The following is a 22,674-nucleotide window of genomic DNA, read 5'->3' on the forward strand; positions in this document are numbered from 1 at the left end:
GCTTACAACCTCTGTAACTCCAGTTCCAGGAGTGATCCAACACCCTGTTCTGAACTCCATGACCCCCAGGCACACATGGCGCAAATGCATACACGCAGGCAAAACACTCATACACATAAAATTAAACCGTAAAATATTTTGCTAATAGCTGCATATAGGAGCACACTCCTTTAATCCTAGCACTTGGGAAGCGGAAGCAGATGGATTTCTGAGTTTGACACCAGCCCAATCTATGTAGTTCCAGGACAGCCAGAACTATATAATCACATACTGCTTCAGGAAAGAATAAGAGCTTGACCTTTGACAGGATCCTGCTTCCCCTTATGTGGTGGCCTCCTCCATCCACTGTGACAAAGGGAGGTTCTTTCAGAAATTGTTACTAAGCCATTTTCCAAGAAGCAGCCTCTAGCACTTGGATTGCAGTTTGCCTTTCTCTTGACTCCAGACTTCAGCACCACTACTGAAAACTTGAGCAGAATGTGTAGAGGAAATATGCCCTGGCTCCCTTGAGGGCCTGGTTTGCTCAGTTTTTGCAGTAAATGGCAGGTCCAACCTAACATGTTAGGCCAGAAACTCTCCTTGACTCATTTGTTTTTGTTTTCGTGATTTTGAACCTCACTGTCCTAGAACTCTCATTATAGACAAGGCTGGCCTCCTCTCTGCCTTCTGACACTAAAGGTGTGCACTACCACAACCAACCCTTGACTCTTCTACAACCAGTTAAAATCTTCAGGAAGCCATCCTCAGTCCTCCCACTGCAATTTGAACTCATGACGCTGTCACTTCTTTTCCAAATTCAAGACAGGGTTTCCTCTGTGTAACAGCCCTAGCTGTCCTGGAAGTAGCTCTTAGAGACCCGGTTTGTCTTAAACTCACAGAGATCTGCCTGTCTGGGATTAAAGGCGTGCACCACCATGGCCCAACCTTTCCCAAATTCTTAACCCTCCCTCTTGTGTTTTGCCTGTATAACACCCACCTTTAAAGTCAGAACAAAGTTCTGTAATGCTGAAGACGGTTAAAATCCTGAGCCCCTGGGTGTAATGGCATATACCCTAAGTCTCAGCACTCAGAGGCAGGTGACTGTGAGTTTGAGGTTAGACTGCCTGGAGTTCAGTTACAAGTCAACTAGGTCTGCATAGTAAGACTTTTCTAGAGGAAAATAAAAAAAGACTGGGCATAGTGGTGCCTGCCTTTAGTCCCAGTATTCATGAGTTCGAGGGCAGCTTGGTCTACAAAGCGAATTCCATGACAACCAGAACGGTTACACGAGAGAAACCCTATCTGGAAAAACCGAGAAGGAAAAGAAATCCCATGGCATAAGACTGTCTTGCTCATTACCTGAGGGCCACCTCTCTAGTGCTCCACTTTCCCCAGACTGTCTACTGTGGAGGTGCCCTTTCCTCCCTCCACAGGGCCAACTCCAAGCAGATGACTGCTGGCTCATGCTACCAAAGTCTTGTGATCTTTGTTCAAATCTCAGTGCTAGAACACGAGCCTAATGTGTCCAAGGCTTTGAGGTAGCTCAACCTCCCCAAAAGAGTGGGGCCTCGCAAGATGGCTCAGCTTGTAATAGCCTCCGACTCCCCAGGACCCACATGCTTGGAGAGAACCTCCTCCCATGCTTTCTCTGACCGCCACATGCAAAAGAACACATAGAGGTATACATATTCCTATATTCCTTAGCACCTGGTTTACTTTGATTCTGAGACAAAATCTCATGTAGCTCAGGCCTCAAACTTGCTGTGTGACCTTGATTAGCTACCTCAATTGAAATTGTGGTCTGAAGTGGTTGGGAAGTAGGGAAAGGCTCAAGGGTTAAAGATCCAGAAGAGAATTTTGGATTCCCTGGAGTTGCAGGCAGTTGGGCACTGACCAACATGGTTACCAGGAACCAGAAGTTAAGAGCACCAGCACCCACATGGTTGCTCAGTGCCGTTTGTAACCACAATCCCAAGGAATCTGATGCCCTTGCCTTTGAGGTCTCCTGCTCCAAAGTCAGCCCTTGCCGGGCTATGGTGGTGCACGCCTTTAATCCCAGCACTTGGGAGGCAGAGGCAGGTGGATCTCTGGTATCAAAGTGGTAGATACAGTTGCTTTTAGGTCAATATTGCAATATCCCCTTTCTGTTCATCTCTCTCTATTCATGTCATCCCCTCCAAAGCTTAGAAAAGAGAAGAAAATTAAAGTTCAGATTTTTTTTTCTAGAGAAATCACAGATACTAACAAAATATGGTTCACATAAGTGAAGTCTAAGATGGTTTTTTGTTGGATACTTGTCTGCTGAACAAAATATGTTGCAAATAATCCTCCAGCAGCCCTGTGTCTTTAAGGTAAGTGCAGTGGTTCCCTTTCATATGTAAAACAAGACCCACCTGACCAGGGCCCAAGTTCTCAGTACCACACTTATTTCATCCACAGCAGGCTTCCGGGAGTGGTTTCTAGTGTGCATGGCATGAGGCAAAAGAATTTTAGTCAAGCACTCATCGAATTTGGCGTGGCTGTTAATATTTGAGTCAGGGACAGGAATAGCAAATTAGTACTAACCGAGAAAAAAAGTCATTGTCAACCAAGATGGTTTCTGATAAAAACCAAAGGGGGTGCGTTTCATATCTTTATTTTACTTAGTAATACTCTAATCGTTATTTTTGTTGTGGGCCTTGAACTCGCACTTTGCCATCCAGAAAGTGCATTTCTGGGCCGTGTGTGGAGCATTACCTAGGAGTTCTGTTTCCTGGGTTTCTTTAATCTGCTCTCTTGCAATTCGGGGACAGCCTAGCCCAGTCTCCAGTTTCTGATTGGTCTTAACCACTGGCCAAGAGAACTGCTGACCACTGAGCTGGGAGTAATTGGCCTTTGAGAAGTAAACAGAACCTGACCAGTAGAGAACCCCGGGTGTGGCCAGTAGTTCTTTTCCCAGGCTCCTCCCTCCCCCACCCCACCCCCAAATGACCTTAACCTTCTTTCAGAGCTGGACAGCAGCCAAGTCCAGCCTAAACAATACTCTGAAGCTGATTGGCTCTTTTGCTTGGCAGCCACTGCCACCCCCAAGGAGCTAAGGCCTTCCCACCAGGCTTCTCAGTGGAATCAAGGTTTCTAACTATTGAAAGGCAAACACTGAAGGCCGTGTTTTTGTAATACGTCCATGGTTTTTTAAGCGTCAGTGTTTGGCACCTGTAACTGGAAAAGGAAGAGCCTTTGTAACCTGGGGTGGGTGAGCATCTTTAAGTGACATGGCAGAAGTCAAACAGGATACTTTTGGTAATTGTCCAGGACCTAATTAGTGTCATTTCAGAGGTCAGGATGGCTGTAAATACCGCCCAGGATCCTTGGAAAGTGTCACCGGGCACTTTCTGATGGTTGTACGTACAGTGAGGAGATGTATCAAAGTTCCTGAAAGGCTCGTCGTGATCTTTAGCCTCGCCCTTGGCAGCAGATGGTCAGGAATCAGGGCATTATGGTCACTTCCATTGCAATGGTGTGGTTTCGGATCTGGCGTCCCAGGTCAGGGTCAGCTACTGTAATTCCATAGGAAGGAGGTGACTTTAGAAAGTTGGGTTGTTTTTTGTTTTTGTTTTTGTTTTTATTTCCAGACGGGGTTTCTCTGTGTAACAGCCCTGGCTGTCCTGGAACTCACTCTGTAGAGCAGACTGGCCTCAAACTCACAGAGATCTGCCTGTCTCTACCTCCTGAGAGCTGGGCTCAAAGGCGTGTGCCACCACCGCCCAGCTTGCTTTGGAAAATGGAATGCCTGGAAGTACAACTAGAGAGAGCAGATACATACACTGGGCCGTTCTGAGCCCAGCCCGGGCATCTCAGGGGTGGAGGTAGGAACAAGGCAAGGAAGCTACAAGGAGGAATACATTGTCAGAATGCTTCAGGGAGGTGAGCCTGACTTCTCTCCATCTTCAGCAGGTAAACTATTCTTTGGACATGGGGTTGGAACAGTCTGTCTTTAAAGAGAATTTTCTGCTAATCACTTCATAAATCACTTGAGGGCAATGGTTTATGAACACATCTTCCTCAGTGGTACTTCCTCATTGCCTGTGGTATGGACCCAATGGAAGAAAGAGACGGTAGGTAATAGTAGGACTTGATGTACCTTATATAGGATATAAATAGTTCCTAAAGACTCTTAGCCAGGAAGAGATAGAAAGCAGAAACTTGGGAACAATTACAGCAACATTAAGTAGTTGGGCATGGTGCCTCACACATGTAAGTAATCTCAGCCCTCAGGAGGCTGAAGCAGAGAGGATCATAAGTTTGAGGCCAGCCTAGGCTACATAGCAAGACTTTTGTCTCAGTAATAATACTAACAGAGCCAGCTCGGAAGGCTGGGACCTGAATTCAAGACATGTGTGACCTTGGGCACTTCCTTTAGTGCGCCTTGATTTCCTCACATATAAAATATGGCCTCATATTCACCATACCCAAAACTGTTTCTGTAGAGCTAGGGATTGAGTCTAGGACAAGCGCTCTGTCCACAACAAGTGCTCTAATAACTTGGCTGAAAGATTGCCCTGGTCTTCCTTTGTATTTCAGAAGTTAATATTCCAAAAGAGGAAAGCAGGTACTGGAGTGACAAGGACAGGATCAAATAATTACTAAAACAGTAAGTGACACTCAACAGGGTGGTGGATGTGGATGGATATACTTTGTCTCTGAAGCCAAAGGATGGTATGAGGTGATAATGTTTCAAGCAAAATAATAAGAAGAAAAATAAACATAAAAAGATCAGCAAATACCGAGAGGCAGGAAAGTTCAAAGAACAAAAATGATGTCATCCTCTTGCCTTTTAGGATTCTAGAAATAGTGGCATTGATGAGCTTAGGAACCTGTATTGTGAAACTGTTCCCAGATGGTGTCAGGTATTTCCTTTTTAATGCAAGGTGGGAGGTGGAGTCTTTCTGGACCCCAGGGACATAGCTGGCTGGCTCCCTTGCCCTCTCTCTAGTTCTTGGTTCTGCTGGCTGTGTTGCTGCAGGCTCCATTTTAACCGCAGACTGTGAAGGCAAACCGCGGAGGAGCTGCCTCTTTCACCTTTCACACAGACTTGGGGCCCCCACAATCCTCCCGTGCCATCCTGCCACCTCGGTGTCGTTGTCGGAGGGCTTTGCGAGCACAACATTCAGCTTCCTTGTTTTCCTGTAGGAGCAGAAGCCAGAAAATGAACTGGGAAACAGAGCAGAAGAGGAGGGTTGGTAGCTGGGAAGGAAGAAGGGAGGGAGGGAGGAAGGGAGGAGAAGAGGAAGAGGAAGGAAGGAAGGAAGGAAGGAAGGAAGGAAGGAAGGAAGGAAGGAAGGAAGGAAGGAAGGAAGGAAGGAAAGAAGGAAGGAAGGGAAAATTGCAGCCAAGTGCAACCGAAGAGCTAGTTAAAGTTCTACCCCAAAGGATATTTCAGCAAACAGTCTCACTGCTCACAAGAGGACCCCTTGCCTCTTTTACACGTGGATTCTGAGGGAATTGACATGGACAGACAGAGCCTTGAGCATATCCCCCATGAGTTCACACAACAAGAGCAACTGATTTCTCTGTTTAGCCTTGAAAGAGAGCGCTGCGGCGGGAGTCTCTAGAGATTCAAGTCACAACGTTGGGCCCTAGTCACCAGTGTGCCCAGAGAGGCGTTGCCATTTCATTCACGCGACTGGCAACCAAGGCGCTGTTTCTACGCTGAAAAACCTGGAAGAACGACTTTGTAAACTCCTTTTTTCTCTTCACCAACCACTAAAATGTGCTTTATGCCTTCTTCACTTTACAGATAGCGGAGGGGGCAATTTTAAGTCCCGGTTCTGAAATGATACAGCTCCTGAGCCTCCACCAAACTGATGTGGGCTAGTTTTCTTCGCTGGGAGAGAGCCACCATCTCTTTGTTCCCACCCACATTAGTGGCTGTTACAGAAGATAAACCCCACCCTCAGCCAGGGTTGCGGCCAGAGGTTAACCCAGACCCAAACTACGTTGAGAGGACAGATAACTGAAACCACAGGCGGCTTTGGAATCCTGAGAAACAAGAAATCCAACGGAGAAGGATTTATTATCTATTTCCTTTGGGGAGGGTGTAAAGTCGTTCTAACAGTTTCCGTTACAGGGGTACCAACTGGCCGCTCCTCCCCAACAGACGGTTTTGTTGAATTAGCTTCCTTTTTTTCTGCTTTTGGCGCCACTTCCTACGACAGAAACTGCTTGAGGGAGGAGTCCTCGGGGGTGTTCTCTGAGGTTTCCTTCCTCGTCCTCTGCAGCCACCCGAGGTGGGGCTGAGAACTGAAGCTGGGCAGAGGTCCTCCATAGCCAGAGGAAGGGAAAGTCAGGGGGGATCCCCCACTTTCTTCGCGCCCAGGCGCTGGGTATCGCTGCTTGCCACAAAAAAACCCACAAGGGGTGTCTCTGGCCTATTCATACTGTGTAATGTGTGCCAGGCCCTGTGCTGAGCTGGTGTGGCGGGACAGGAGAGAACGTGCGGCTCCCGCTGCGCTGGTCAGGCCTGGGGTAGCACTCGGTCCAGCCTTGGCCCACAGCGGGATGGGACTGGGGCGCGAGCGCCGACTGAGAGCGCGACGCCCGCGCACACGCTGACGGCGAGCGAGAGGCGGACTCCTCAGGTGTCACCACGCCGGGAAGGGGCGACGCACACCCTCGGCCCCCGCCCCAGCTGGGGTCAACATGGCCGCCGAGCAGGGAGGCGGGGCGCTCCGAGTCCGGGCAGGAGCTGGGCGGGGCCGCCGTCGGCGGAGCGAGCGCGCAGGCGCAGGACTCCCGGGACCCGGATGGAGGTGCTGAGGTTGGAGCTCGGCGGGGGTGGTCAGGATGCGCGGGCGCGGAGGACCCGGCGCCAGCTCTGGAGCTCCGGAGTTCTCCGGGGAGGGAAGCTGTCAAACGGAGGCCGAGAGAAATTAGGCGGAGGCTGTAGAGCCGCGAGGAGCCCCGCCCCTCCGCCATAGCGGCCCCCGGCGCCGCCTCTTCCTATGCGGCCTCCGGCCCTCGTCTGCTTCCGGCCCTGTTGCCTGGCCCGGCCCTGCGGTTCCCTCGGGACGAAGTCCTGGGCCGTGGCTGCCTTGGGGTGAGGGTCAGTACCCCGTCCCGGGTAGGAAGTGTGTCCGAAAAGAACAGGCTGGAACGGGCTGCCGGCCCCGCGGGGCTTAGTAGAAGGAGGCCGTGCGCTCCGCGAGGCCTCTGTCCCCGAGCACCCTGGTCAGAGCGCATCACCCCACCGAGATGTTAGCCTTGCCTGGAGAAGCCAGGGCTCCAGTTGAACAGGCTTTCCCAGATAGGGCCCATCACCATAAGCTTCCAGCAGCAACATGCGCTATCTTCGGAAGAAGTACTGGGCTAGGTGTTGGAGACCTGGGTTGTCCTGGCTGGAAAGGAATGCAGACCCTTTGTGTTTGTGGCAGAATGCGCTCATGACTTTGGGCATAAGGTTTTAGGAAGCAGTGCATGAGGAACTTTTAAAGTAGTGGGTGTGTCACGTGACTCCAGTGAACCTCAGTTTTCATATCCATAAAATGGCAGGGGTAATTATATACCGGCCAGCTAGTGTCTAATGAGATCTCCGAAGTCTGTCTCACGGGAAAATTAAAAAATGAAACTTGTTGGTTCTAAGCGTCCTACCAGTTAAGAGTGTGAGTTTGGCGAGGGACTTCTTTCAAACGGATATTGGCAAATAGCTAGAGGAATAATTGACTCCTGATTTTACTTGGTTTGATCGAAAATTAAGTGTGGGTTGCATCTCCTGTGGCCACTGAGGCCAGGGTTTAAAAGAGGAAGAGGTGGATTCAGTACTTTTCTGTTCCCTGCCTCCCTTGTGCATGCAAGTGGGGAGGCCGGTGAAGAAAAAAAAAAGTGAATTTATCCTAGGGCAGAAGAGATTGGGTGTGCGTGTTCCTATGATTTCTTTGGGTTTGGTGAATCTAGTGTTGGAGATACATGTGCAGTCAGAAAAGTACTCCTTCCTGGGGCTGTTCAGAAGCTTAACTCTAACTGAACTTCCCCGGGTAAAGCCATGCCGAGTTGGGAGTTGAGAGGGGCCCTCCTTTTCCCCTGGCCTCCTGGTGATGAAGCAAACGTTAGGTGCCCCCTTGTGCCAAGCGAGAAGTACTGTCGCCGCTAGCCAGACCTGTTCCCTTGGCGGAGGATTTTATTTTCTCCCATGGCTTCTGTGTCATTTGCTTTGCTTTGTTTGTTTTAATTGTTATTCTGTGTGCTTTTGTTTGTGTATATGTGTGTGGCTAGACGTGTGCCATGGCACGCCCGTGTGAGGAGGTGGGAGGACAGCGTGTGAGAGTGCCTTCTCTCCTTCAGCTTTGTGGGTCACTCTGGTGGCAAGTGCCCTTACATGTTGGCCCATCTTGTTTTTTAACATGACCTGTGACGGGATTAACATGACCTGTGACGGGAGGAATATCTGGACCAGTGATATTTATTAGATCTAGAGTCAGAGAACTGGCCATGCTGCGTCCTGTCATTCAGAACAGATGTACAGATGTCAGTTTCCCTGCTCTTCCCGGGACTACACTTCGGGCCCGTCCCTGTCCTCATACAGAACAGACAGTGGTGTGTCAGGGCAAGAGGCTGTGAGGAGGGCGTAAGAGCGTAGTGAGCGGGCGCTGGTGAGAATCAGAACGTAGCAGAAAGCAAGTGGAACCTAAAAGTTTGGGAGGTGTTAGCCACCTGAGAGAAGAAAAAGGAGGTTTGTGGTTCTTGCTTCAACACTGTAGGAGCCATGACTGCTTAAAAAAAAAAAAAAAAAAAAAAAGGAAGGAAGGAAGGAAGGAAGAAAAAGAAAAGAAAATGCCTTGACGTGCATTCTGTGTCTGGTAATAGCTTTGGTTTTTGTACATTGTTGCCACCCCTGTGGAGATGGGAAATAGCCGTTTACTCCTTCCCTGGTGGTAGACTCTGTCTTGCCCTAAGTTTGTTTTAGCAATGGGAGCTGGCTGAAGTCCTGCCGAGCAGCGGTTTCCTTTCCCTTCTCCACTTAATTTAACAGACCAGCTGAACACACATCACAGAGCTGCGCTGGCATGTGGAGTTATTACAGGCTTCTAGGATGGTTCCGTGCCCCACTCTGGGGACTCTGGTTTGGGAATTAGTTTATTATTCTGGGCAAGAGGGAAAGGGCACACGCCAAATAATAGCAGCCACAGCATTGATTTGTGTGGCACTTTTAGTTTAGTCCGTTTTGCCATGTGACGGATTTGGGAGCTGGGAGTGGGGGGGGGGGGGATAGTCTTACCTCATTGTACATATAAAGGAATCTCAGAGGGACTAAATGAGAACTTGCCAGTGACAGAGTTGGGACTTGACTCCTATATAAAAGCATTCAACAGGCTTTTAAAACTTCTGGGCACTTAACTTTCCAGCTTCTTGCTTATCTGTGTAGAAATTACCTGAATACTAGAATACAGTGTTTCTCATAGTGACACCCAGTGATCCATCTGCTTTCAAGATAGTCTCCCTCTGGGAAGTAAGATGGTTATGTTGTCATAGAGTGCTAAACGGGGTGGCTCCTGTGAAGAAAATGTTATTTATTTTCTTTCAGCCCATGTGTGACATTTTCTTCCTTGGGTGTTAGAGTTTAGAAGCCTGAGGAAGCTCAGACGTGGCGAGAGGATGTGGCCCCTGGACCCATCCCAGAAAGAGGTGCTGAGATTTGCAGTCAGCTGCCGCATCCTGACCCTAACGCTACAGGTCAGTCTCCGACACCTGCTCTGAACATGCTGTTGCCTTATGACTGAGTAGTAATGAAGAATAAATGGTCCTCACCTCTCCATTTCCTGCTGTGCCTCTTCATGTGGTTGGACCCAGACAGACTTAGACCTGGCAGCTGAAAAGAGGGCAAGAGCCTTAGTAGTGCTATTAACATGTGTCTTACACGTGAACCAGACACGTTAAGCTATGTAGCAAGAAAAAGGGCTAGAGTTGGACCCCAGGCTCCCTAACTCCTACCTGAACTAGAGGTTTTCTCACAGACTTTATTTATCTGATGGTCTCACCAACAGAGATACTTTGAGGTGTTTGTGACAGCTCAAAGTGTTGCTGGGGCACCCTGACTTGGAGCCTGAGTACTGTGTTAGTGGACTGGGAGAAAGGAAGCCCTTCCAAAGTTCTGAGACTATCTATGAATATTCGTCAGGAATGGTTCCCCACTTGCTGTCCTAGCCACTCAGTTTTGAGTATGTTTGCCCTTTGTCACCCTTTTCCCTAGTCTGCCTTGATACATACTTTAATCAAAGTCACATATATATGAATTATTTGGTGCCTAGCTTAGTGTTTTATACTTGGTAGGTCTAGTGCTTTATGCTTGGTAGGTCTATGAGATTTTTTTTGGTTTTTGTTTGTTTGTTTTTTGAGACAGGGTTTCTCTGTAGCTTTGAAGCCTATCCTGGAAACAACCTCTTGTAGACCAGGCTGGCCTCAAACTCACAGAGATCTGCCTGCCTCTGCCTCCCAAATTATGGGATTAAAGGCATGCGCCACCACCGGCGTCTGGCAGGTCTATGAGTTTATGATCATTGTCAACACCCTAGAGTTACTGTATTGATATAATGATGTGTATTTTTTTAAGATTTATTTTATTTATTATATACACTGCTCTGTCTGCTTGTATGCTTGCACGCCAGAAGGCATCAGATCTCATTGTAAATGGTTGTAAGCCACCACGTGGTTGCTGGGGATTGAACTCAGGATCTCTGGAAGAGCAGTCAATGCTCTTAACCACAGAACTATCTTTCCAACCCATGATATATATTTCTTTATCACCCATATCTGGGGCTCCTAGCTGCTTCCTTTGTAGAAACATTTTCTTTCCTCCCTCTGAGCTTCTAGCTCTGAATTATTCCTCCTTATTAAATGAAGCACTTCAGGTTCTTTTGGCTTTGGAGCCCTTAATGAAGGCTGTGCTCTTACCTGTGTTTGTCACCCCCATCCCATTTCTTTCCACTCTTTGCAGTGGTCTGATGAAGGAACTGACCAAAGAGTCAGGCAGTGGTGGCGCAAACCTCCAATCCCAGCTCTCAGACAGATCTCTGTGAGTCAAGGCCAGTCTCATCTACGGAGTGAATTCCTGGACAGCCAAAGCTACACTGAGAAACCCTGTCTTGGAAAAACAAAAATAAAAAGGTGGGGGTGGGGGAGAAAGAAAAGAAAAGAAAGAAACTGACCAAAAAGAGAATGAGCCTTTAATTGGGCAGTGCTCTTGTTGCTAGGCTGGGGAGCCTGACTCAGTGATGGCTCTGGACCAGCATCAGCTGAGTTCCTGGCAGAGCCAAAGGAGCAGTGCAGCAAGTCAGCATCTGGGGTAGGGAGCCAGGACAGCTGCGTTCTCGTTCAGCGGGATTTTGGAAACAGTATATTTCCTCAAATCCCTGAAGCTCAGCCACCAAAATTATAGTAAGTACCTATTCCCAAAACTGTGCTAAATTATGAGTGAAAGGTCATGTTTTCCTTCAAGTAACTGACAACCTAATGAGGCAGAAAGACATTAACAATAAATTGGATTTCACTCTCTCTCCTCGCCCCTTCCAGCTCTAAAGCTCATACTAGCAGATTCTATCCCTAGATACCGCCACTGTTGCCGCATCTCTGTCAGTGAAGACTTTGACTCTCGATTCACAGGCATTCTGTCTTCTGTTGACATCTGTGGTTTCAGTAGTAAGAGGATGATATGGTCAGCGCCCTGATCCTCAGATCATCGTCCCACTTCCTTTCAGGGACCTTGTCTCCACCTCTCCGTAGTGGTGCTCCATAGCCAACCCCTGCCCGAGAGTCTGTCAAGGCTTCTCTCGTTCTCTGGCCACTGTCTCTCTTGTCTCTGCTGCTCATTCCTGTTCCTCAGACCTTCCGTAACGTTCTCTGGCTTTGTGATCCATGGAACCTACCATGTTTCTTTGGCCTTTGCCCACCAGCCTTTAGCTTCCTCTTCCTAAGCAGAATCTATTCCTTTCGTGGTGTTCATTCCTGTGCGTACATGCAACTCTCTTCTTCCATTATCCCTGTTTTATACATAAGACAAAAGTCGAGTCTTGGTGAACATAGTGGTCTGCCTTCTTTGTGCCTACACTATCCATTTTTTAAAAAATGCAAGTATATTAACTAGCCTTTTTTAAATACAAGATTAAGTGAGCCATTAATACCACCTGGAAATCTTGATGAATTTCCATAGCCCACTCACCCTCCTGTTCTCTCAAATGTTTTTTGCACATCACAGTTACCTGGGGGACTTTTTAAAAAATGCAGTGTTGGATGGAGATGGAGCTCAATGGTAGAATTTGCACTTAGTGTGTGTGAGGCGCTGGATTTTATATTCTGCCACACACACACATGAACATATATAAAAATGAAAACTTTAAAAATTCAATACCCGGGGCTGGCAGGATGGCTCGAGGACAGCCACATGTCTCCAAACCCGATAACCTGACTTTGGTCCCTGTGTTCCATGTGGTGGAAAGAGAACCTCCCACAAGCTGTCTCTGCAGGCTCTTTACACATCTATAACAGCTTTTCCTGGTGCTGTCAAGTAGGAATTCACATTTCTGCATCAAAACTCAGGAAAATCTGAGTGCTGCATCCCGTAGCCTACCTACATGTGTCTGTGAGTTCACTGGTGAAAGTGGATTGAACTCTCTCCCCTCTTCTGTCCAGTAGGTGCTACCCCTGTTCCCTGCCCAGAGATCCTTCCAGCCTCCCTCCTGTTCGGTGGTTTCTTTTCACTGACTTATTCCAGTGACAGCAAACACTGATCTCTCATCCCCCCCCACACACACACACCAGGCATGGTGACACACATCTATAACAAGCACTGGGATGTGCAGGGACGGAAAGATCAAATTCAAGGTCATTCTCAGCTCTGTTTCAAGTTTGAGCCCCTGACCGCATCAGAAACTCCTTTCTACTTCGGTTAGCTCGGTGGCTGCTCCTCTCTGTCCCACTCAAGTAGCTCTACTCAGTCACTAGACCTTCTCATTGTTGAAGTCTGTGATCGGTTTTTGGTTCCTGTCTTACTTGGGGCCTGTCAGCAGCATTCAACAGTTTCTCAGTCCTGGTTTTCACATGGTTCTAAGACTCTGTTCTCTAAGACCTGGGCTTCCCGCAGCTCACCATCATTCACTGTTCCTGGAACTCACTGTGTAGATGAGGCTGGCCTGGTACCCACAGATACCTGCCTGCCTCTAGCTCCTGAGTTTAGAGATTCAAGGTTTATGCCAGTTTGCTTGGCTTCCTGCTTTCTTCCTTGCTGGATCCTTATCTCCTTGCCAGGAGGACTCCATCCTCATCCTTGAAGAGCTCCATCTCAGGATCTCCTTCCTTCCCAGGCAGGCTCCTTCATTCTCACACCTGGGAGTACCATTCCTATTCCATTCCAGTTTATATGAATTCTGATCTGACTTCTCATTTGTAGACTCAGGCATCTTCCTGCTTGGTTGACCTCTATGCTAGATTAACTAGTTAGCATTGGAGCTCCTTATACACACGCGCACGCACACAAACACCCCATATCATCAAGTCAGTTTTCCCTTTTTATTGAATGGTAATTCTTTCCTTCCAGTTACTTACCAATACCCTGGTTCTCCTTCACCCCACAGGCACTCTTCAATGTCATCATCCCAGATCACCACGCTGATGCCTTTTCTCCTCCCCGCCTGGCCCCCTCGGGCTCTGTGGATCAGCTTGTGGAAGGTCTCCTGGGTGGTCTGTCTCGATGGGATGCAGAACACTTCCTGTTTATTGCTGAGCACGGCTACCTTTATGAGCACAACTTTGCCTTCTTCCCTGGTTTCCCCTTGGCCCTGCTGACGGGAACTGAACTGCTGAGACCTTTGCAGGGCCTCTTGAGCCAGCGCAGTTGCCTGCTGGTCTCAGTAGCACTTCTTAACTTCCTGTTCTCTGTGCTGGCTGCACTCACACTTCATGATTTGGGTTGTCTGGTTTTGCACTGTCCTCGCCAGGCCTTTTATGCAGCCATGCTCTTCTGCCTCAGCCCCGCCAATGTCTTCTTAGCAGCTGGGTACTCGGAAGCTTTGTTTGCCTTCCTGACTTTCAGCGCCATGGGGCAGCTGGAGAGGGGCCGGAGCTGGGCAAGTGGGCTGCTCTTTGCTCTTGCCACTGGGGTGCGCTCCAATGGGCTGGTCAGTGTCGGCTTCCTCCTGCATTCTCAGTGCAGAGGCTTTTTCTCTTCTCTTGTGGTGCTGAACCCCCTGAAACAGCTCGTCAAGCTGATGGCCTCTCTCTGCCTGTCAGCACTCACTGTCAGCCTTCCCTTTGCTCTCTTTCAGTATTATGCTTATACCCAGTTCTGCCTACCAGGCTCTGCCCACTCCATTCCTGAGCCTCTGGTACAGTTAGCTGTGGACAAAGGCTACCGGATTACAGGAGAAAATGAGCCCCCATGGTGCTCCTGGGAGCTTCCCCTAATATACAGCTATATCCAGGATGTCTATTGGAATGTTGGCCTTCTGCGATACTATGAGTTCAGGCAGGTGCCCAATTTTCTACTAGCTGCACCGGTAACTGTACTGGTTGTGTGGGCAACCTGGACATATGTGACCACCCACCCTCGGCTCTGCCTTACACTTGGGCTACAAAGATGCAAGGATAGTAAGACCCTAGAGAAGTCCCATCCTGGCTTCCTCAGTCCAAAGGTGTTTGTGTACCTGGTCCACGCTGCAGTGCTGCTGCTCTTTGGAGGGCTGTGCATGCATGTTCAGGTGAGGTGGGTTTCTCCCTGGAATGACTGCTTGAATACAGCGGGGGTGGTAACTTTCTCTCTTGATGGCCCGTGCCTAATTTAGTCAACAACTGGGCAGTCAGGTGTACTTAGGCGCAGCTATGATCCCAGCACTGAGGCAGGAGGATTTTAAATTGAAGGTAGCCTGGACTACAAAGCAGTTCAGATCTGCATAGGCTAAATAGCCAGACAAACACAGACCTGGGGCTTTCTTTGTTCCAGAATCTAAATTAGAACTCTGAGGATAGACATAAGTAAGATGAAATAACTGCCTTAATGAGTCTTATGGTATAAACACAGAGACAGACGTATTAGACAGATGAAATTAGGGGTTGGGGTGCAGCTCGGTTGGTAGGCTGCTTGCCTGACCGCACAAAGACCTTGGGTTCTTTCCCCACACTGCAAAAAAAACACCTATAATCCCAGCATTTAGGAGGTGGAGGCAGGGGAAGCTCTGTGAGTTCTAGTCAAGTCAAGGCTATATAGTGAGACCCTGTCTCAAAAAACGAAAACAGTTAAGGTCATTCTTTACTACATAGTGAGTTTGAGGTCAGCCTGGGCTATATGAAACCATATTTGTTTCAAATTATAGTACTGTAATTTTTTAAAATATATGCAGCTGGGTGATGATGGCACACGCCTTTAATCCCAGCACTCAGGAGGCAGAGGCAGATGGATCTCTGTGAGTTCGAGGCCAGCAACAGTCCTACCTGTCCTGGAACTAGCTCTTGTAAACCAGGCTGGCCTTGAACTCACAGAGATTCACCAGCCTCTGCCTCCCAAGTTCTGGGATTAAAGGAGTACGCCACCCTATCTCAAACAAAAAGTAAAATCCACTCAAGCAGGATAGCGAGATGGCTCAGCAGTTAGAAGCACTGACTGCTCTTCCAGAGGACCAGAGTTCAATTCCCAGCACCCACATGGCAGTCCACAGCTGTCTATGACTCCAATTCCAGGGAACCAGATACCCATGGCAAAACACCAATGCACATTTTAAAAAAAAAAAAAAAAAAGTTCCCCCAGACATGATGACACGTAATTCCAGTGCTTGGGAAGCAGAGCAGAGGCAGGGAGATTGTCCCCAGTTCTGGGCCAGCCAGCCTAGTCTATTTTTTTGTTTGTTTGTTTTTAAGACAGTTTCTCTGTAGCTTCAGAGCCTGTCCTGGAACTAGCTCTTGTAGACCAGGTTGGCCTCAAACTCACGGAGATCCGCCTGCTTCTACCTCCCTAGTGCTGGGATTAAAGGCACGTGCCACCACCCCCCAGCCAGCCTGGTCTTTATAGTCCATTCCTAGCCAGCTAGAACAACATTGGAGATCCTGCTCAAGAAACCAGTGAAATGTTCAGATTGTACTGAGAGTATAACTTAGTGGTAGAGCACTTGCCTACCGTGTGAGAGTCCTGTCTTCAGTCTCCAGCACCGAAATAAAGTACAGGCCTTTACTGCCAAGCCTAATTGACCTGAGTTCAGTCCTTGGCATCCACATGGTAGAAGAGAACTGAGCACACACACAGTCAATTAGTGTATTTATTGTAAATGTGAAAAAGTAGTTAACTCACTAAAGCATCATATTTAAAATGGGTTCTGAAGAGTTAAAAAAAAAAAAACCCTCAGGTAAGAAGCATGTAGGAGTGGGGAGATGGATGGATTGCTGAAATGCTTACGGTGCAAACATAGGAGGTTGCAACCTCATAGCCCACATAAAAAAACAGGCATGGTGCTCGTCTATATTTGTGCTGGGGAAACAGAGCCAGGGGGACCCCTGGTGGCTGGGCAGAGAGTTTAGCCCAATAAGTGAACTACTTTGAGTAACTCAAGGATCAGTTCAAGGCCGTCCTCAGGTACTAGTTTGAGGTCACTTGCACTACAGGAAATCCTATCTACAAAACAAAGAAGCAGCAAACATTCCAGACAGCTGTGGGGACACGGGGTGGGCACAAGCAGAGGTGTAAAGGCTGTGAGAGAGTTTGGTTGTTGGAATGTAGGAGTAGACACAGCTTCTCTTGAGCCTTTCCCCAGGACACAGACTGCCGTGGCGATCTTTTAGGGTGTCTTGAGCACAGGCAATAAACATCTTGTCCAGTGTTTGGTGGTGGTGTCAGTATAGGATCAGGGGTTTGATCTTATGTCCAATTTTTAAAGTTCTTAGCTGTCTCCAAGTAAGTCTTGTCCTCCGTTCACAGGCAAATATTGACAGTTTGTGATGTTATTTGAGCCATGTGGTTAGGGAAAGTAAAAAATAGCCGTCTTGGTCTGTGACTGGATCAGCTTTTCAGTGAGTGCCAGGCTAGCTCAGAGTCTGTAAGGTAGGTGAGAGCTCTTGGAGATTTGGCTCAGAACTGAGATGGGGAAGGATGAACCAGGACCTGTTGCTTCCCTCTGCCCCCAGCCTCCAACAAACTAAAATTTAGAGGTTGTGGACTAAAATCAGACACTATAGAGATTTTAGTGTTGGTTGGCCCGTTATTGTGGTAACTGGTCTGAGACTGATTACTGTAACTCAAGGTTGGGTGGTGGTACACCGTCCTTTCGGGAAGATCTGCAGCTATGCTGAATTTGCTTTCCTGCTTGTCATGCATGCATGATTCACCCAGTCACGTCACTGATGCTCCAGTCAGTATGGTCTTTTTTTTAGGTTCTCACACGATTTTTGGGCTCTTCCACTCCTATTGTGTACTGGTTTCCAGCTCACTTGCTTCAGAATCAAGAGCCACTGTTGAGATCTGTGAACATGGTACCTGAGGAAAACACCCCGCCAGAAATAAAGGCCCCCAGAAACTGTATCCTGAAACTCTTGTACAACTGGAAGGCCTGTTCTCCAGTCACAAGATGCATCCTAGGCTATTTCCTGACTTACTGGCTCCTGGGACTACTCCTCCATTGCAACTTCCTGCCTTGGACTTGACCTGGAGTCTCGAGGGACAAGCTGGAAGCTGGTTTAACCCAGGGGTTGAAAGCTTCCAACACACTGGCTGGACTGCCTGCACACCCTAGCGCATGTCCATTAGGATCTACCCTGGCCCCTGGGGGCCACGCAGGAATGGAGAATGTGAGCACAGCAGCCAGCCCCTTGTCCAGGGTGGAACAAGTTTAGAGAAGGAGCATTTTCTCTGCTGAGTGGAGCCGCCTCGAATCTCCCGGGTCAACAGTATCAAACAATCTTAACCCTCCTACTGACCCATGTGGAAGGTTTTTGTTTTTGTTTTTTGGGACAGAGTTTCTCTGTAGACCTGGCTGTCCAGGAACTCGCACCAGGCTGGCCTCTAACTCTACCTACATCTGGTTGCCCGTGTGTAAATTTAAATGTTTGATCAAAGCTCTAGGCAACAGCGTGGCCCCCCAAGATGGTGGGGACAGTACAACAAAGGAAAAAGGAACCACCTGCTCTAAGTGAGACCTTTCTGATGTTTTCTTTATGATGTGTGCATTTATATAAAAAATCCTACTCACTATGAAAATTTAAAAACTTGTATTTGCAATGAATTATCTTATTCGGGGAGAGGGGCGGATCATGGGATTTGAGACAGGGTCCCCCTGTGCATGTAGCTCAGGCTGGTCTGAGATCCACCTGTCTGCCTCCTGAGTGCTCGTACTAAAGGTTTGTGCCAAGGCTCTGCTAAGTTACTTTTTATAAATTATAGGGGCTTGGCTAGAACTCAGTAATAAAGCATGTGAGGCCCTAATTTCGATAATAAATGATTTGGAGCAGAGCACAGGATCCGAACCCTGGATCCTTATCCTCATGTTCCGACTATGTCATCCTAAACTACTTCCAGAGCTGCTTACCTGCTCTGAAACTAAGGAATGTCCTGGTTCCCTGCAGTATGCTTTAGGTCTTTAGGCCACAAATCTTGAGGTTACCTTAAACAGATCCCAATCTGAACACCTGGAGGCTCAAATGTGACCCTAGTGGAAAGTCCTCCATTTCCTTTGATCAATTAGAGCCCCTCCACCACCCCTGGGAACAGCCCTGAGTAGGAGCTGCCATGGGGAGTAATGACACCCACTCTTTCCTTCCTCAAAAGCTCCTGCTTGTTTGGTAGGCACTAATACCACAGCCCTGATGGGGATCATTGTAGCCAAGTCCAAGGGGGTCATGTGCCTGCTGCCTGGCTCTTTTGGTCACTAATAGTAATGTCACTGATGAGGGGAATGGCTCCCACCTTTCCCAGCACCCCAGGATGCCAAGGCAGGAAGTGCCTTTAGAGAATCCTGGCCCTGCCCAGCAGTGCCTGTTCCTGTCTTGAGCCAGGTGAGTTTGGCTCTGTATCATGATCCTTCTTCCCACTGAGCCAGAAATTCCAATAAGCAGCCTTCCTCAAAACAGATGGCAATCCGCAGCAGCTTCTGGAAAGCTGAGAGTTGGAATTTGGACACACTCCCTCCAACCGTGACAGAAAGCTCAACTTGCCAGCTGAAGGGAAGCTCCTGGCTGAGGCCCAGCACCCTCCGTGGGAGCCTCCAGCCAGCCTGGCCAACGAGCATTCCCACCCATCACCACGGCACTAGCACAGCCAAGCGTTTGGTCCAGAGTCAAATGCTACTGAAAATGTACACACAGATTGGGGCAGCCCTCTGCCTTCTGCCAAGACACCGAGTGCCCTTCTTGGCAAAGGACAATCACCTCTGCCCTAGTGTCCCTTCAGCTGGCAAAGACTGCGCCTCTTCACCCGCAGCTGCAAATCCTAGGACTCCTCCCTCCCCCCCAAAATTACTGTGGGTGGATCTGGGGTCCCCGTTAGCCGGAGCACTCACTGGATCCTTTGGTGTCTGCTTCACTTTTGTCTTCTCTTGGGGACTAACTAGAAGCGACTGTCCCCCTCCTGGGAGAGGCAACTCACCTCCCACCGAGAGGCTGTGTTCTCATTGTTTTGTCTCTAGACCTCACCACCCCAGAAACCCTACACCTGAGGACCCCTGCTAGGCGAGCAACACCTGGAGGAGGGCGTGGTCTCACTGACCGGGGAAGGCTGGTTGCTAGGGTTCTAAGGAATGGGCTGACTTTATGGCCAGCAGCTGTCCTTTTACCGGCCTATTAACAGTCTTTAATAGTCTGAGAGGAACATGAAGGGCCGAAGGCAGGAAGCTTCCTGTTTACCCGAGGTCTAAGAATGCCACAGCTGGGTTGGGCGGCTGCAGTTTAGAGAAAGTCATTTCCTTCTAAGACCCTGCTAAAATACAAACCAGATCCCCCGCAGACCGAGAGGTAGAAGTCTTCTTGTTCATTAATGAAGGTGGGAGAAGAGGGGGTTTGGTCTTCCCTCTGGGGCGGAAGTCTGGACCTAAAAATGTGAAGCTTAAGAGATTGTAAATGGATTCTTTTTGCCAGTTGTTTATGAATGCCTGTTTTGGGCTAAGGAAGACCCAGGCACACCTCAAATGTCTGTAGTGAGCTGCTGACATGGTGACACAGATGCAGTCACTAGGGAAGTGGTAAATTCTTTGAAAAGCAACACTTTTAGTGTGTGTGTGAGCATGAACACAGCACACAGGGAAGTCAGAAGTATCCTCCTGTGCGTTCTGGGGCTCAGACTTGGTAGTGAAAAGCCCTCCTGCTGGTCCAGAGATGGCAAATTCTGAAGCATACAGGACACTTTGAGCTTCCTATCTCTCTACTTGAATTTTGTTTGTTTTTCAAAACAGGGTTTTTCTGTGTAACAGCTCTGGTTGTCCTGGAACTCACTTTGTAGACCAAGCTGGCCTCAAATTTACAAGAGATTGCTTGCTTCTACCTTCCAAGTGGTGAGATTAAAGGCTTATGCTGCCACTGCCTGACTCTACTTGAGTTTTTTTATATCGAGGATGGATTAAAGGTTTAATTAAGGGTGTGATACACACATGCATTTCCTGCACTTGTGAGGCTGAGCGGGAAAGTCGTGCAGACCAACTACTACTGTGCTGCAAATCTTCAGGCGGAGCAGGCAGATCTCTGTGAGCTAGCCTGGTCTACAGAGTGAGTTCCAGGACAGCCAGGGCTACAGGATAGCCTGGTCTACAGAGTGAGGTCCAGGACAGCCAGGGCTACAGGATAGCCTGGTCTACAGAGTGAGGTCCAGGACAGCCAGGGCTACATGATGACACCCTGCCTCAGCGCCTCCCCCCAAAAAAGGAGGGGCTGGAAAGATGCTTCAGTAGTTAAAAGCCCAGTGTACTACTCTTGCAGAAGATCCAAGTACAGCAACTACCTGTAACTCTAGCCCCTGGGGACCCAACGCCTTCTGGAAACAGAAACACAGTTTAAAAATTTGAAGTAGCTCAGTGGTAAAAAGTGCTTGCTGCTCTTGCAGAAGACAGAGTTTGAGTCTTGGCTAGGTAAGTGTTGTACCACTGAACTACAGCCCCAGCCAGAGAAGGACTACAGCAGATGTCAAGACAAGCAAGCAAGGGGAGAGTTCAGCTTGAAGGGAGCCAAGAAGGTATTACTGTAAGATCCGGATTCAGGATCAGCCCACCGTGTACGAGCTGTGTGAACTTGAAACACACGTGGAACTCTCAAGTCTGACTTCAGTCATCTGTGCCTCCTTATCTAAAGATTTCTTATCCACAGACTCAATCACTCGGGACAGTAAGGGAAATGTTACTTTGGGATTTTTGAGACATCTCATGGCACTGACTTACGTACATACTAACCTTAAACACTACATAGCCCAGGCTGGCCTGGAACTCTCCATCCTCCAGGTTGGGAGTGTCCATGTGTACTAGCACACCCATCAGAAATAGTTGAATGGGGCAGGTTTTTAGTCTCAGCACTTGGGAAGCAAAGGCAGGCAGATCTCTGTGAAGTCGAGGCCAGCTTGGCTTACATAGCAAGTCCCTGAACAGCCAGGACTGCATAATGAGACTGTCTTCAAAAACAAACAAAACAGAAACACAACCAAACAAAAAATAGAAACAAATGGTTGAAAAAGGAAATCAGTACTGAATACATTGACTATTTTTATTACTTCCTAAATAACAGAACAACAACTATTTATATACCATTTACATACTAACTAGTATAGAGCTATTTGAAATACAAAAGAGGGTTACATACAAAATCTATGTCATTTTGTGTGTGCGTGATTTCCTTTCCCTGGGACAGAGGAGAAACTGCGCTGAACATGGAAAGGAATAGCAGTGTTACAGAATAACTGTGAAAATTCAGTAGCACCAAATGGGAAGCTTTAGAAACACCTTAACAAAAGAATAGTTGAGCGTTTTGGTCATGCTGAGGGTATCGTTCATGTGCTGGGAAAAGTGGACTCCCAGCCAAGGGGAGGGGCAGGAGCCATCCACAGAGAAGTGATCAGCTGTGCTGTGCTGGGACCTTCCAAAGGACGAGAGAGTTGAGGAAGGGGCAGTAAGGCTTTGGGCAAAGGCTGGCCCTCCCTAAAGCCACCAACTTATCTGCAAGTCATCCAGACTTAGCAAGGCTGCTGCAGCCTTAACATTGGCCAGTGATTACCTGCACAGGCTCCAGCCCATTAACTTTCTCCCACAGAGGGAGAGAGCACTCCTCGGGAGGTCCTGTGCAAAGTCTTAACCCCTCCCTGGGGATATGTCAGCCATTAATGGATGTTTAGTGCAGAGGGCACTTTTCTTTTGGTCCTGAAGCTGCCTGCATTCCTGTTGGCCTCTTGGCTGACCTAACTAAACTCACTGGTTCACTAAGCTGGTCTCTTAGGTTTGCTGCTGGTGCCCTGCCTTAGGTGGACAGGCAAGTGCTCATATCTCCCCTGGGAAAGTTAATGCACCAGACTGCAAGGGCGTGGTAGCATGGGTGCCTGCCACATAGCAGTCCTGCAAACAGTGCATCGGATAGTACATAGTGACAACGTCATTGTCATTAACCTGACGACATCATCACTAGCTACAAATAATGTAGGAAGGGGAGAGAAGAGCTGGGGAGATAATTCATTCTATAAAACTGCTTATCATGCAAGAATGAGGACTCAAGTTTGATGACCAGAACCCA

General features: G+C 48.3%; 1 protein-coding gene across 12 annotated transcripts; it reads left to right on the top strand.

Moving 5' to 3' along the window:
• The first annotated feature begins 3,146 nt into the window (after positions 1-3,146).
• Positions 3,147-18,186, top strand: Pigv (phosphatidylinositol glycan anchor biosynthesis class V). Of its 12 annotated transcripts, none has more exons than XM_050150016.1 (5): positions 3,147-4,073; positions 4,540-4,609; positions 9,569-9,684; positions 13,578-14,699; positions 17,356-18,186. In XM_050150016.1, the coding sequence occupies exons 3-5, from the start codon at positions 9,607-9,609 to the stop codon at positions 17,623-17,625; spliced, it is 1,470 nt and encodes a 489-aa protein (XP_050005973.1). In that variant the 5' UTR covers positions 3,147-4,073; positions 4,540-4,609; positions 9,569-9,606; the 3' UTR covers positions 17,626-18,186. The 12 variants fall into 12 exon arrangements, with proteins under 12 accessions (XP_050005973.1, XP_050006015.1, XP_050005944.1 ...); XM_050150024.1 differs by lacking the exons at positions 3,147-4,073; positions 4,540-4,609 and adding an exon at positions 6,730-7,054 and having other exon boundaries at positions 13,578-13,671; positions 14,299-14,699; XM_050149987.1 differs by lacking the exons at positions 3,147-4,073; positions 4,540-4,609 and adding an exon at positions 6,412-7,060 and having other exon boundaries at positions 9,536-9,684.
• The last annotated feature ends 4,488 nt before the right edge of the window (positions 18,187-22,674 follow it).

This window comes from Alexandromys fortis, unplaced genomic scaffold, assembly GCF_014885135.2.
Source record: "Alexandromys fortis isolate MF-2015 unplaced genomic scaffold, M_Fortis_MF-2015_v1.1 scaffold_26, whole genome shotgun sequence".
NCBI classification, from domain to species: Eukaryota; Metazoa; Chordata; class Mammalia; order Rodentia; family Cricetidae; genus Alexandromys; species Alexandromys fortis.